Source organism: Salminus brasiliensis, chromosome 18, assembly GCF_030463535.1.
Source record: "Salminus brasiliensis chromosome 18, fSalBra1.hap2, whole genome shotgun sequence".
NCBI classification, from domain to species: domain Eukaryota; kingdom Metazoa; phylum Chordata; class Actinopteri; order Characiformes; family Bryconidae; genus Salminus; species Salminus brasiliensis.
The window spans coordinates 22,596,435-22,611,975 of record NC_132895.1 but is presented as its reverse complement, the minus strand read 5'-3'; the positions used below and the strand labels follow the sequence as shown (position 1 = coordinate 22,611,975).

The window sequence follows — 15,541 nt, the reverse complement described above, 5'->3', positions numbered from 1 at the left end:
GCAGTTATCTACACTCCTGTTACGTCGTCAATCATGGGTCTTAAATTCACACAAAGAAGCCAAGATCTCCATTGTATCTTTTTTTTTCCTGTCCCAGACAGAGTGATTTTTCGATTTAGCTGGGCCTTGTCTCAAGGTATCAAGATCCCTACAACACATTGGACGACTTGAATTTGACAGCCAAGCACACTACTGGCATCTGATCTAATACATGCTGGTATTTCCCTACTTCAGCTCAAATGTTCTTTCATTGCAGAATAATAATCCCTTACACGCACATCCAGGAAGACAGACGGGAGCTGAGCGCTCAGGAAACACAGGAGGATTGAAACCGGCCCCATTCAAACTGATTGATGTCTGCGGGGTATTAAAATTCCACTGCAGTGGTCCGGCCGCCCCCTCCAGAGCAGAAAAAAAGGAGCCCTTGCCAAGAACGACGAGGCCCGGTGCAGTTTGTATTTTTCCCCTCATCTCTTTTTCTAAAAAGCCATTCAGTTAGACTATCGAAAAGTGGGACAAAGCGAGTGCCATTGATGATGTTATGCTCCTCTGGGGGGGGTTTAGGCTCTACGCCCTTTACAAGAGACAGTAAAAACAAGGACAGTTTAAAAGAGGGAGGGAGCACAAAGACTGTTTGACTAAAATGTCCGGGCACGGTCATCTTTGAATCCGGCCAGAAAGGATGGATCAGAGAACTCACTACCCAGAATGCCTAAACAGCCTGTTAGAAGAGCTTAACTGACGATCCCTAAATGCACCCGCCAGAAGCGCCCTCCTCCATGGGCCTCTGCTTCTACAGCATGCTTACCTCAGCAAACTGCAGCTTGGCCTAACAGAACCTCGCGCTCCCTTCCAATACTGTGCTCGCTTGCTCTCTCTCTCTCTCTCTCTCTCTCTCTCTCTCTCTTAAAGTCATGCAGTCTCACTGTCCAAATCTCTCTCCCTATCTTAAACCCTTCCTGTTGCTGGTGTCAATAGTCTCTTTCTTGTGTACTATATGTACTCCACCCTCCACCTATATCCAAGTATTCCTCCTAGTTAAAAAGCTAGGCCAATAGAATGGGAAGCTCTAATGTCACTATGCCCAATGCCAAACATCAGCAAGAAGGGTGTAAAGCCCCCCAGCATTGGGTTGTGAAGCAGTGGGACTGCATTCTCTAGAGTGATGTGGAGGTGTATGTATGTTCCAGAACGTATAATCCAACATCAGTACCTGACCTCCATAATGCTCTTGTGGCTGAGTGCAATCGGATTCTTACAACAATGTTCCAACACTGAGTATAAAGCCCTCCCAGATGAATAGAGGCTGTAACTTCAGAAGAACTGGTTGGTCAGAAAGAAGGTAAAAATCGCTGTAACTTCTTAAAGGACTTCATATACATGTACTCTGTACTAGCAAAGGCCAGTACCACGATTGTAGAGTCCTGCTCTCCACCGTTTCCTGATGCGCTTTCACCATAAACTGCACTTAGGGCTGAGGCCAGAAATAGAGACGCGTCCAGAATCGACCGGCTACTGCAGAAGCCCCGCTGCCCTGGAGCCATTCTCCCCCTTTAAAAGAACCTGTAATCGATCCCGTTAACGTTACTCTGCTTTTAACTACTCCAATTGACACAGCTTACCGTGCTTGCTGTTCTATAATATCCTCTCTTTTTCTGGACATAAAAGACTCAAGACTCGGCTGAACGCTTTAACCAAAACATAATTTACACCATCTTCCCCTCACCACTGACGTAATCGATCAGCCAAGACACATTTGCCATCTGATGATTGCTTTCTCAGTGTGGCACTGTAGCTGTGATGCTAACAGGGCTAAAAGTAATGGAAGCTTATGCACATCGATTAGCCTTGGGTAAACTGCAAGCCTGCAAGTCATCATCACATGCTTGGCTCAAACCACATCTAGTCATTAAATAATCTGAAATGAACATTTGCAGATGTGGTTTCTGACTTTACATACTATCAATAAAATGATATGACGATGGTATCATATCACCAGCGGCGATTCTAGAGTCTGCTGGGGCCCTAAAAAAAGAAAACCTAAAAATGCAACTGGAAGTAACTGCCGGGAGGCATCGCCACGAGGGCTGCAGTGTGAACAGACTTGCCTATAAGGAATTCGATGTAGCCCATCAGTCTGTGTTTCATGGGTCCTCCTTAAGCCTTTGACCACCTGAATTCCCTGATTTCCACATGTTCTTCACTGCTGTCCAGTGCACACCTCCTATAGTGGTTTGAATGTTTCTTCTCCTCACATTTCCAAGTACAAGTTCTCAATGCTGTTTTAACCTGGCAATTGTGCTGGTCCATGACATCACCAGACGTTCCTCACTCCTCAACCCACTCCATCAACTGATGAGCGGTGGGGTGTCTTGCATTATCTCGTTGGCAGATCGAGCTACTTTTTACGACTGTCCACCAATAAACCAGCAGCGCCAGATCCCGTCAAACACATGCAAAAAACAGCTGCAACTTCCATTATTCCTGTTGATGGCTGCTCCACTCCCTGCTCCTCAGCTAAGACAGAAATGACCCATGGACATCATTTGGAACATTTGCATGCAGCTGGTGGAGCGCCAAAGCAACTGACAAGATAAGTACTACTGAAACATGGCCATCGTCACGCAGCATCAAAAAGCTGCTCAGATCCGCACAGCCAAAACAGAGATTATATCCATCAAAGCTCACTAACCATTTTTAACATGCCCTAATGAGCGTGAGTGAAGAGGCTATTTTTCTGACAGCACGGATTTGAGAGGGAAGTATTACGTTCGTGATAAATGGTTGGAAACGGTAATCCATTCTAGACACTTCTGCCCCAGGACTTCATCAGTGGCCATTTTCTTCGCTGCCAGCGCAAAAGAAAAAAAAACTCCCAGCTTAACCTAACTGGGCCATTTGAATATTCATGCATATTCATGTTTCTGTGGTACGTTTCCTGTACCGTTATCACATTTACATTCTGCTTGGTGTGTTTTAATCGCTGCTGTCCTGCTTTACATCTCTACAGCTCTCCGGATCAATGGCCTCCACTGAGCCTATTTGAAATGCAGCTGGACATCAAACGCTTTCCCTCGTACACACACACGCTCAGTCCGCTCCAAGCTGGGGGCAAGCCAATCTCCCTCCCCCTCACAAACTAGCCTCCAAGCAGTCTAGGTGGAGGAGGGATGAGGAACGCTGGCCACGGGCAGCAGTGTAAGTAAGCCCTGATATTAATGTCCTTCTTTTCTACCTTCACAGTCTTAAAAGCTTGAGGTTCATTTCTAATTTAGAGAATGTCCAAGGTTATGAACTGCATGAATGATGAAATACTGGGAGTGCCTTAATTTGATGTCCTTACTTTGGCTCGCAGCCAAGCTGGGACGTCCCAGTTAACCACTTAGACCCCCCTGGAAGTCTCAAAATCTAAATTCTGGGATACAACAGACTGCAGATTGCTGCTTAGTCACTGCAGCTGTGCTCAGGATAGCTGGTAAATACAGTGTTGCTGTAAATCTGAAAAGCAGCCGTGAGCAAACAAGCTGCAGCTTAGCTTTTTTTTTTACTTTTACTTTGCATTGATATTTCTGTGCTTTAGGCAAACTCCAGGTTTCCAGTGCTCCACTCTAAAATGAAAGAGGAAAAAATACAATTATTGTAGTGCCTATAAAAAATATTTCCCGTAATAATATTTCCTGTAATAATATTTCCGTTAAAATAAATAGAAGAAAGACAGAATGTTCCAAAAAAAAAAATACTCAACAGTGTCAGCATCCTTCACACACCCCTCACAGCTAACATAGTTTTAGCCCGGATCATGCAAAGCTAATGCTAACATGCAGAACATGAATACTGACATGAATATACAAAGGGGGCAGAGTGCAGGCCTGCTAAGCTGCCTGGGTTGGGCCCCTGAGCAAGGCCCTTAGATGCCATTAGAGAGCATTTCATATTACTGTACAAGTCTTTCAGTATAATAACAATAAGGGTAATGCTTCAGTGCTAAAAGGAGGACACATCACTTGTATCATGAAAAGCTGATATTAACAAATAATAATTCATATTTTAGTGATTTTAAAGATAGATGTTGATGTAAATCAAAACAAATAGGCAAAACATATCATTTAAGCAAACAAGGTTAAACCAGGCTGGCTAACTCTCAACACATTCACAGGGAGCTGAATAAGTTCAATTACCTGGGTTGTTCACAGGGTTGTGGGTTCAAGACTCAGTTCTGCTAAGCTGCCAATGCTGTGCCTTTAAATCTCTAGCCACCAAAACTCTGCAATTCGGAGTAAAGCGCTAGCAGAACTGAAAAAATACCAAGTATAGTATGATACCGAGTGTGACAAAGCATGCCGAATCGATGCCAACAAGTAGAGCCTGAATCACAGAGTGCCACAGATATAAATGTACCAGTGAACCAGTTCTAATTCGGCTGCCTCTCTGTGATTCCTTCAGGCTGGATGAGCCAGATCTTATATTCAGTTGAGCACATCCATGCTAAATCATGTGTCGAGACAAACTGTGACTTCAGATGTAACCAGAGACAAAGACTCGGTTTCCCTGTGACAAATTAGAAGATAAGATCCAAGATTATCCATGAAAATGTATAAGAACAGATAAATCTACCCCATTAAGGTCTGTGGTGTATGTAAAATGAAAAGACTGTCATTTCTTTGCACAAAAAGGGGGCAATTCTGAGATGCTCATATGTTTGTTGAGAATAAAGATGGTTAAATCACAAAATATTCAATATTTCTCAAACTTATTTGATCTTGAGAGCCGATCGTATTCGCGGATTAAGGATTACAGCAGCTCAGTGCGAGGCTCCTTGTCATAGGACCCTGCAGTTCCTTGTTCAACCGCTAGACCTGGACCTGCATCTATGGTTGAACATCCAGGGGTCCATTCGTCTGCTCTTACCCTATTTGTGGAGGGGAATCAACACCAGATACCACCTGAAACTAAATGACTGGAAGTGAATACGTGTGAAATAAGGTAAATAGGACAGCCAATCAGAACAGAGCTGTGTAATTCCATGGGATAAAGCGAGGTTGGAAAATGGCAGAGGTATACTGAATTATGGTGAATGATTATTTTTGGAACATATTTGCAAACGGCAGAAACATTATAACTTATGGGAAAATGTAAATACGGGAGAAATGTAGGATATGGGCCCTTTGAGCGAGACGTGGTGGCAGGACAGTTTTGAGTGTAAATACTCATCCCTTAATCCCCCTGCATTGGCTGACAGCAAACTCCTTTAGTCCTCGGGCTGAGAATTAATCAGAGCAAATGGTGTTATTCCGGATGAGAACGAGGCTGTGCAGGCAGCCAGATGGACTTCATAGGAGTGCAGAGGCCTTGCTGCTACGCTACCATCCACCCACAGAGACGTACCGCAGATTACCTAGCGCACCAACTGCAGCTCACAGTACAACACTAACTGGTGCTGACAACAGAGGCTTTTAGTGGTGACCTGAGACAATGGAGCCGTCTTCCTGCTAAAGCTCTCAGAACACCACGTCAGGCTGTAGCCATATTAACAGCATGTTAAAGTGCCTAAGGATTGCATGTACACTGGCCTCGCATGTTGCCAACACAATATGAAAAGTACTGCAGTGAAATATTGGGCAGTGGAAAGCTTCTTCCATGTCTCGTTTAATCCACAAACCGTGGACGTGTCCTCCAAGACGAATGGTCTCTCATGATGACTTCTGGATTCTCGGTTCACTACCCCTCCCTTCTTTCTGAAAGCTATGTGCTTTCAACCAACACCCACACTAAGCAAATCATTTCCCATAAATCCCTGAGTCTTATCCACGAATAGGAGTCTGGTTCCTGCCACTCGCATTGGAGGATGTAAATACTAATTTTCAAAAGGGATTAGAAGACATTTCTCCACACAAATTTTATTTACCGACATGCCAGCTAGACTTTCAGTCTGGAAAAGAACTGCAGTCTGCTGAAGATATTCATAATTCCTCCACATCCAAAGGCTGAGGCACGTATTCTACTCCCTTTTTTTCAAATCCCATGCATGCATTTTGAAGGCAAGACATAGGATGGACAGCCAGCCAGTGGTTCTTGTAAGACATGTTCTTTGTAAGACACCATCTACCTATACTTCCTGCAATATGTTTACCATGCAGACCGCCAAATAACAGGCAGACTAACATTTCCAGCAAATAAACACTGCGGTAATTGCTGCAATCAGTCTGGGCAGTGTCCCAAACCGCTCCGAGGGGTTAAACCGAAAGCACTGACGGGAGCCGTCTGCACAAACGATGCTGCAGTCATGCAGTCACTGATGGAAGGTGTGTATGTGGGGGAAAAGATAGTAGAACATTTGATGAATGAATTACCTGAATAAAAGATACTAAACATTAAAAAAAAGGGCAAGCAGCAGAGTACTGAGTAAACAACACTCTGAGATGCCTCTTTATCAGGTGTACCTTTATTAATAATGGATATTTATAGCCAAAAGATGATTAAGATATTTTTTTCAGATTGTCTGCACATACAGCATGACTTGCACATTAAAAACAACAACAAAAAGCAGTAACTGGCGACATAAATATACTGTATGTTGGTCTAATTACTAAGAAAGCCCATTCCCACCACTTAAAATGAAGAAGTCCAGTACTAATGTTTCCAGTATTATGTAATTTGCTATGCTATTGTTTAAAGATGCAAACTCACTGATTTGTGATACTGTGTCATTGTTTTGGGAGGCATTAAGAGAGATACTAAGATAATAAGTCATTATTCTGGGATGTTGGTCATTATTTTTTATGTCACTTACTACTTTAAGATACTTTACATTATTTATATAAATTACTACATTATTTTGAGATGTTTTGAGATACTATGTTGGTATTCTGAGATGCTAAATCACTTTTTTGAGATACAATGTGGTTATGTTGAGATACTGTTTTAAGATACTGTCATTACTTTGAGATACTGTTAAATCCTTATTTTCAGATACTGTATTGTCATTTTGAGATATTATGGTCTGTACTGTGTTGTGTTGTCTGTCCGCACTTGTTTGTTTGTGTTGCACTTGTGTCTTGTATGCACTGTCTATGTTGCACCATTGTCCTGGAGGAACGTTGTTTCGTTTCACTGTGTACTCTGTATGTAGTTGAAATGACAATAAAACCCACTTGACTTGACTTGACTTATGCTGTTATTATGAGATATTATGCTGTTATCTTTAGATACAAAATTACTAATTTGAGATACTATGTTGATATTTTGAGAATCATTATTTTAAGATAGTATGTCATTACTTTAAGATACAAAGTGTTAAGTCACTATTTCCAGATGCTATGTTGAGATACTGTGCTGTTATTTGAATATACTGTTATTCTGAGATGGTAAGTTACTATATTTATTCTTTATGTCATTACATGGCGATACCAGGTGTTAAGTCACTATTTTGAGATACTATGTTGTTACTATGAAATGCTTTCTCATTATTTTCAGATCATTATTTTTATTTTGCTTTGAGAAAATGTCTAATAATTTTGATGTGCCAATTCACTTTATTATGACTACACAATAATATGATTATTAAACTAAATATATTCTATTTTTTACATGGCAGGAATGGGCTTATATAAATGACATAAAATTACATAAATTACAAATACTAGTCTGGACAGAAAATAAACTGACTACTTAAAGTAACAGAGCTTGCTACACAGTGGCCTTCCTTTCATTGTAAGATAAGTGTGTCTAACATGATAGAGAATGAATGGGAAGGCCCGGTGAAAAGAGACAAAGAGCTGTCTGAGGAGGAGGATGTCAAGAGCTGGCACCTGGGGGAAACTTATTTTAGCAAGAGTGTTTCCTGAAGGGAAGTTGCAAAAGGACAGAACGTGGTTGGAGCCGCGACAATTTTTGAGTAAGTACAACAGCCCTCTGACAGAGCCCAGTAGATTCAACATTCCTTAAATGTGCTACCCTGTTGCTTAAGCCTTTTCTAAGAAATGGCTGGCTCCTTTGAAAGATGTTTACATGCTCAGACTGGGCCTGCAAACGTTTGACACAAGGCGATAACCTCAAAGGACGACAACATGGAAGATACTGTTTATCGCTAGCTTATGGATACATCAAAAATGCCTAAAGGCAATCAGGGGAGCATTTTCACCTGCATCAACAAGCTGCTTTAAAACCCACAAGGGCCCATTAGTGGAGTCATTGCCAACCCAACAGGCTAGCACGGCCACATGGTGGCCTATCACTCTAGCCAGATGTTAGGGAGGTGCCTAACCACCATCAGAGAGTAGTGTCAGAGAGAAGGGCACTGCCAGATGTTCTAACCCATCCCGGCATTAGAAGCCTGCTAGGAATCCCACTTGAGAGGAATAACTCAGCTTGGCTTTACAACTTTTTATAAACATTCCCTTAATAAACACTTGTAAGCATTGGTGATACATTCCAGAAGAAAGTTAGTTCTTACATTCGGTTCTAGATCTTTAGCTGGAGAGGATCTCTGAGAGAGATCACACCATAAACATCTTAATAAGCCCATTCTGTGCCCCGTGTTATGAAACCAGTAAATGTACTGGACAGCTAAACACCATAGTTTTAGTGCATTGTACCAAACCAAAGACAGGCCTCTGGTTTAGGCCCGCTCCTGACATTTGTTTTTTTGATGTTTTCCTGAAGTTTTTGAGTGCTTAGTGATCCCACAAATTTTGTCAACATTTTTAGCCCATCATAGCATCTTAACAAGCTATGATCAAAAGCCCATGTATTTTCTTTATCTCTTAGCTCTGGTTAGGCAGCACTTCAAGTGCTTGGAAGAGTGTATGCTGCTATTATGCACCTCAGTAAACTCCCAGAAGAGCATCCAGTTCTCTCAACGTCTTCCCTTTCTCCATTAGACTTGTCAGACAGAGTGCTTTTAGTTGTGCCATCTAAAAAAATTAGGATTTTGAGACACGTACAGCCAGAATGAAAATGAATATGAAGATGTTGCAGGCAAAAGTGCATTAATTATGGAAAAGCTTGTCAGGGCAATGTGATATATTCAGGTAGAGGTGGGCAATACGCTGAAAACTGATCGAAATCGTGTAAGTTTGTTATCACTATGATATAGTCATAGCTGGCCAACTGCACACTTTATTACAGAAAGTATACTTAGTGCTGTTTAATGAAGATGAATTGCTGCTGATGTTGAATATAAATCACTGTACTTAGTATGGGAGAGTATTTGAACAGCAGTTCAAATAAATATTAAAATATCGTATTTTAACCATATCGTCTAGCCCTATTTTCAAGCATTACTAAACACAGATGATTGCCGAGACCAATCGTGGGTGGGGCTGGATGCTACATTAACCATTCCAGGCAAACAAGTCTCACGAGATCAAAATTTTCTTTGGAACTTTGTACTTTTGGGAATCAACCATGTTTAAAATGTTGTGTGATGCCTGAAAGGGCTGCTTATCTAGAGCTAAAAACTCATGAGATGAGCAGGTTAGTGGTGTTTGTTAGCTCTGCTGTGTTTTGACACTCACTGTACTGGGCTGAGTGATGTACTCTCAGTCTGTAGTGGTGTTAAAAGTCTTTACCCTGCTTCCTTCACGAGACATGCTAGTTTTACTCATTCCACAAATATTTCAATTTGAGTCAGATACGTTAAGAAAAAAACTGCCAGACTGACGGAGCAGACCCAAATACAACGCTGGCTTTTATGAGTTTCTGCAGCTGTGCACAAGCTCTGTAGATCCATCCATTGGTTAAACAAGAAACTAAGACCCTAAGGCAAAGGAGCCCCGTGCAGTACAACCGTAATCCTAAAAATTGTTCGATACTAATACACAGCCAAGAGATTTTTTTCATCTTTAAGCTATTCGTCAATTCATCAACGTAAAAAAAGGAGAGTCTGAAGAAAACAAGTGAAGCATTTATTGACTGCTAGCAGCTGCTGGATCAGCACTGAAAAGTGAGCACATATGCCACTCAGACCTATTCACAAAGACGTTCTGGTCCAGATCTCATTGAATCTGGGAATTGGATGTGTTTGCTCCTTCAGTACTGGCAAGGTTCAAGAGTCAGTCAGCGGCCCTCCTCAATCACGTCTACATGCCACAGACTACAGGTTATATGGAGAAGCAGACAGCCATCCACTGAATCAGCTATCTTTCACAGACGGCCTTGAGCCCATGAGAAGAGTAAAGGAGCGTTTATGCACACAAAGCACTAGTCTGAAAAAGGATAACACAGCGCTCACTTTCCTCAGTTACACTACTTCAAAATACACTGCTCGTGTGCTTGCTGGTGGCTGATGGCTCTTTTTGCACTGCCCAAAGCAGTTGGTGTGAATTTCAGTCATGCGTTGAAGTCTACGAGTACACATTCCAAAGGCAAAGAAATGGCATTTATACCCTCCCTCTCACAGTGATATAGCAGCAGGCAGTCATGACAAATGGCGGAGGGCTGGACATGATTAAGACAGTGACCTGATCTAGGAAGAATGCAGGCATCAGACCCTTGGATTCTGCTGGTAAAAAAGAAAAAATCCCCAGGTGATTTCATGGTCTGGCCCCTTACACAGAAACCTTTACAAAATGGTTACACTTAAGAGACTGGCACACCACGTGACCTGAGAATTCCCGGTCCTCTCGCCGGTTTCTCGGATGTTTCTTGGCAGCCGAATGCAAACAGGAGAGTTGTCTCCAGGGCCTCTCTGCGCGGACTCTGAAATTTCTCCAGCTCTGTTTGTGCTGCCGCTCGGAAGAGCAAGGCAAAAAAGTATAAAGGCTGGAGCCCATCTGCTTTCTAGCTTGGCTCTGAAGGAAGAAATGATCCTTTCTTTCTGAGAAGATAGTACGATCTATCTATTCGGATTGCAAAACAACGATGCTTCCTCGCCGTGTCTGCTTGTCTGCTCACATCTTCTGGTTTCATGCGTGGGAATGAGACGCCACGGCGAACCCAAAGTCCCAAAAATCGTACATATAGTGACTGTTATGTGTGTAAAAGTGTTCATTATGAAGGTTTCAGCATGACATTTCTAGGCAAACCCAAGACCTTTTTCAGAATTGACAGATTTATACAGTTGTGAAGGGTATTTATATAGCTTCAGGACCGCTTTGGCCCAGTTGGCAAACTGATTAAGTGTGATGTGTAAGTGTAATGTTCCTGCCTTTTCCCGAAACAGTGCTATACAGTACATCCTGTGCTTTGCGGGCTGAACAATTAGATCCTCGCCAATCTTCAGTACCACTGAGGCTAAAAAAAAACTTACCGAAGGATTGCCAAATTGAGATCCTCAATGAATTACTGATGACCACTTCATTCATCTCAACCAGGCAGAACTGAACGTGTAGGTTTGGGAGATGAACATCTCAGAGATGGGATGCACCAATACTGGAATTCTGGGCCATTGCCCATTTCTGATAAGATACTCATTAAGATTAAGATCCTGAATGAATTCCTCACAACTACTTCATTCATCTAGACTGGGGATACAGGAATTCTGTACCAATGATGGGATCAAATGTTTTTAGACATAAATGGGGATATGGGGACTACCTAGAAAAGCCTTACAGAGTGTAACATAACTATGATACTTATTTGCAGAGCAGATATTTCAGCCCAGTAGTCTAGTATCGCTTAAAAATCGGATGGCATTTATCTACATCCAAATTTTTCTAAAAGAGATAGCAAGGTCAAATATATGCATAGCCCTCAGCACCTCAGCAGCACTGCCTCTGCCTGTTTGATATTTAATAACTCTGATGTTCTGCATCACTTTTCTTTAATAACTCCAAAATCACCCTTTCCTAAGGCACACTACTACTGAGACCTATCCAGTTCCCTTTAAACAATACCCACAGTCCTCTGTTTCAGCCACCTGCAGGACACACATTAATGTCCATCATCAGAAGCCTTGGTGAGCTCCTCCTCACCCAGCTTAGAGAAGATCATCTAGGGGTGACTGTTTTTGTCTGCTTACCTTTGAAGAACACCTTCAGGTGGTGGGTATTGTTCAGGTGGCGTTCTGTGCAGCGGTCAGCTCTGAGTGCTTGGCTGCAGCTCTCAGCACAGAGCTTGCTTTGTATTCAGGTTTCACGGCCGTGGGGGGGGGGCTTATTGACGAGTGCCGAGTGTGTATGTGTGTGCCGGGGGTGGTTGGGGTGCATACTGTAGCGCCGGGCAGAACTGATGCCAGGCAGAAGAACAGAGAGAATGCAAGCCGTCTTTGGCAAAGACAGTCAGGCGCATTTGTCAAGAAGAAGGTCAAATATGAGCATGTAAAAGCACACGCCGAGGCCATGAGAGGCCAATGAGACCAGCGTGGTGGTGGTGCTGCTGCTGCTTCTGCTGGGAGGCTGCGTGTGGCTCTGAGAGCAACTGTGTGGGTTTGATATAGGGCAGACACATTCTTTGGGCCTGAGTTCAAGGGTGATTTAGATGGGGAGGACAGTTGTTTACAGGGTCACCCATGGCTGAAAGCTTCGTCTTTGTTCGCCTCACTTCAAGTGTGAGTAATGGGGGCACGCCTGGGGCACTTCGGAATATCGGTCGAACCGGAGCAGTCTTCAGATAAACAAGCAACTATGCAGGAGGTGAATGATAACTCAACATGGCGAAGAAACCTGAAGAAAAATAGATCGGGCTCCTTTTAATGGGTGTGTGTGTGAGGATCCGGGAGGGGGGGGATATTAGGGCACATAGTTGGAGCCACTTGATGGTTTGAAAGCTGTGGCAGGACCACGCACCGTGAATTAGACGCAACAGATTATTCGCTGTATGGCTGTGAAAGACGCCCTCAACGAAGGACTCAAAGCCACTTCACCTGTTTCAATGAGGGCAGAATCTAATGTGCTGCTGATTGAATATCTAGGAGCCATTTAAAGGGCCCCTATGTCGGAAATGAGTCGACTGGTGTGTGTTAACACTGTGTACCAGTAACTCCCTGGTCCACACAGTATAAATGCATATATGGAAACTGAGCCATTTTTGAATGCGCTGGTTTTGTGAAGTATAGAACACCAACAATCCAGCCCCGCCCACTCAGACCAGCCCAGCCAATAAGCATAGAGCTCATTAACATATATCAGTCATATGAAGGCACAGTGAAAGCCCTGTCATGCATAAAATAACTGTCTGCTCATACATAAAACCTTGGCCTGGACCTTTTGGGAGGACATGGGCCCTTTAGCAGGTTCATGGATGCTGGGTCGGTCCAGGTGAGGAGTCTTAGCTTGTTAAACAGAGAAAATTATCATAAATGAACAGAACTGTTATTAAAAATATAGTGATTACAGTGTGTCCAGGTGCTGTTGTGTACTTCTTCTGTGTGAAAAGCTTCATAAAATCAACAAAACTAGGAAAACCACACCGACCGCAGTGTGTTTACACTCTGCGGCTCAGCGGTTAGAGCGCCGGGATATCGATAACAGGGTTGTGGGTTCAATTCCCGGGCTCAGCAAGCTGCCACTGTTGGGCCCTTGAGCAAGGCCCTTTACCCTCTCTGCTCCGGGCGCTGGAGTTGGCTGCCCACCGCTCTGGGTGTGTGTGTGTACTCACTGCCCCTAACACATGTGTGCGTGTGAGTGTGTGTTCACTACCAGATGGGTTAAATGCGGAGGACACATTTCGCTGTACAGTGACAAATACGTGCTCCTTTATCTTCTGCTCGGCAATGGATGCTAAGGAGTATCTGAGGAGCTGATGGTGGTCAGTCTTTTTGTTCTGGAAGGAAAAATGGCAACAACAAAGGTAAACTGCTGTCGACCATGTGCTCGAGTGGCTCCACAGACCGAGAAGAGAACACTTCACCTCCACACAAAGAGAAACCAACCCGGACTCAGCCAGCAGGACGGAGGAGAGCCAGGAGAGCTAAAAGAGCTCAGAATAAAACCCGCAGCCAGTTGTGGTTGAGTTTGTGTGTGGTGAAGAGCTGCAGCTGCAGGTGAAGCGTACAGCTAACGGAGGAGCTCAGCCCAGCGCTGGGGGGAAAGTAGGAGAAGAGGAGCTCACAATAAAAGGGGTGTCTGTCAGTCTGGCACTTCTGGCCTCGCCCATCGCCCATCGCCCATCTCCTCCCTGCGCCGGGACACAACGGCTCGGCTCCTCGGGCACGGAGTGACGCTGCAGGCACGAGGTGCGTTTCTGAACGGCCAGGAGGGCTGTCGACCTGCTTGGAAGAGCTTGGAGCTCACTAGCCAGTACCGGTGGTCGTAGTGGTCGTTGCGGTGGCTGTGGCGGTGGTGGGGGGTTGGGGAGGGGGGCTTTATTCGATTAAGCAAACACAAAATATACCTTGCGCAAGTCTACAGTGGGTGACACCGACCTCTGTTCCACTATCTGCGGTGGAAATCTCACACTAGGAAACTCGCCAGCCTTTATTTTTGTACGGCTGGGCTGGATAATGTACGACTGGATAGGCTATGCTCGGACCCCCCCCCCCTCCCCTCCTCCTCCTCCTCCTTTCGAAACTAGGCGAAATCCCCTCAAAATCCCCATTATCCAGCATAGTTTCGATATCATTTTCGCTCCACTAGTAGAAGCCGGTTAAAATGTCCAATCCTCGACCCATAAGCCACAGTGATAGCCTTCACACTCTCCCCCCCACAAACACAGAAGCATTCAGACCCGGGTTAGCTGGCGTGGTCACTCTGGAGATGCTGCATGAAGACACCCATCAGCAGCGCGGCCACGCCGGAGCCCTCAGCCCGGGGGAAAATGAACCGCCGCGGTCAAAACAGAGAGGGGGGGATGGAGGAAAACGGGGTCTTACCAGTCGGTGGCCGAGGTCTCGTCGATAACATCCTGGTAAGCCGTGAGCAGGGCCAGTCTGTTCTTGCTGAGATTCACAGCCATGTTGCTGCTTCTGCAGTCATCCAGGCCAGTGTAGCAGCGAGATGGGGAAGAGTGGAGAGAGAGAGAGAGAGAGAGAGAGAGAGCTGCTGCTGGAGGAGGAGGAGGTGGAGAGAGAGAGAGGGGGGGGGCTAGGGCTGGAACAAAGAGACGGTGCTGCTGCTGCTGCTGCTGCTGCTCTCTCTCTCTCTCTCTCTCTCTCTCTCTCTCTCTCTCTCTCTCTCTCTCTCTCTCTCTCTGCGTGGTCCTAGTGCCAAATATTCAGTTGGCCAATGGAAAAAAAAAAAAAATCAGTGCAGCACCGTCAGCACAAAATTCTGAGGGTTTTTTGCCAGTCACAGGCAGGATGTCTCTGAGATAAGACGCTTAAAGGCTTAATAGTTTGTCTATGATTTTATGGCATCAGGAATTGAACTGCCTACATTTCCATAGGATAAAGGAGACAAGGGTTTCCAATCACAGCCTGGGCCGCATAAGTCCCCTGGACTTTCCCCAGCTTTCCTCCAACAGGCTCTGTGCTCCAAAACGGAACACACGTTGTGCTCGGCTCGGCTCGGCTCGTCGTCGTGTTTTTTGGCTATGTTTTGGTCCAGCCTCCCCCGAGATATTATGTTTGCTGTCTGAGTGGAAGGAAAAGGCCACTTGCCTGAAGTCACGGAAGCTCCAGGCGTGTGTAAAATGAAATTAGTAGCAGAAGATGCCAAGAAGCCCG

At 44.5% G+C, this 15,541-nt stretch overlaps 1 protein-coding gene across 6 annotated transcripts in view; it reads right to left on the bottom strand.

The window, feature by feature from the left end:
• The window catches only part of dbn1 (drebrin 1), an 83,922-nt gene extending 68,954 nt beyond the window's left edge, over positions 1–14,968 (bottom strand). For 2 of the 6 annotated variants that reach the window (XM_072662256.1, XM_072662260.1), the window contains exon 1: positions 14,750–14,968. In XM_072662256.1, the coding sequence (XP_072518357.1) occupies positions 14,750–14,832 (83 nt within the window). In that variant the 5' untranslated portion in view covers positions 14,833–14,968. The remainder of the gene's footprint in view (positions 1–14,749) is intronic. The other 4 variants (XM_072662255.1, XM_072662257.1, XM_072662259.1 and 1 more) reach the window with 3 other exon arrangements.
• Between the last annotated feature and the right edge of the window lie 573 nt (positions 14,969–15,541).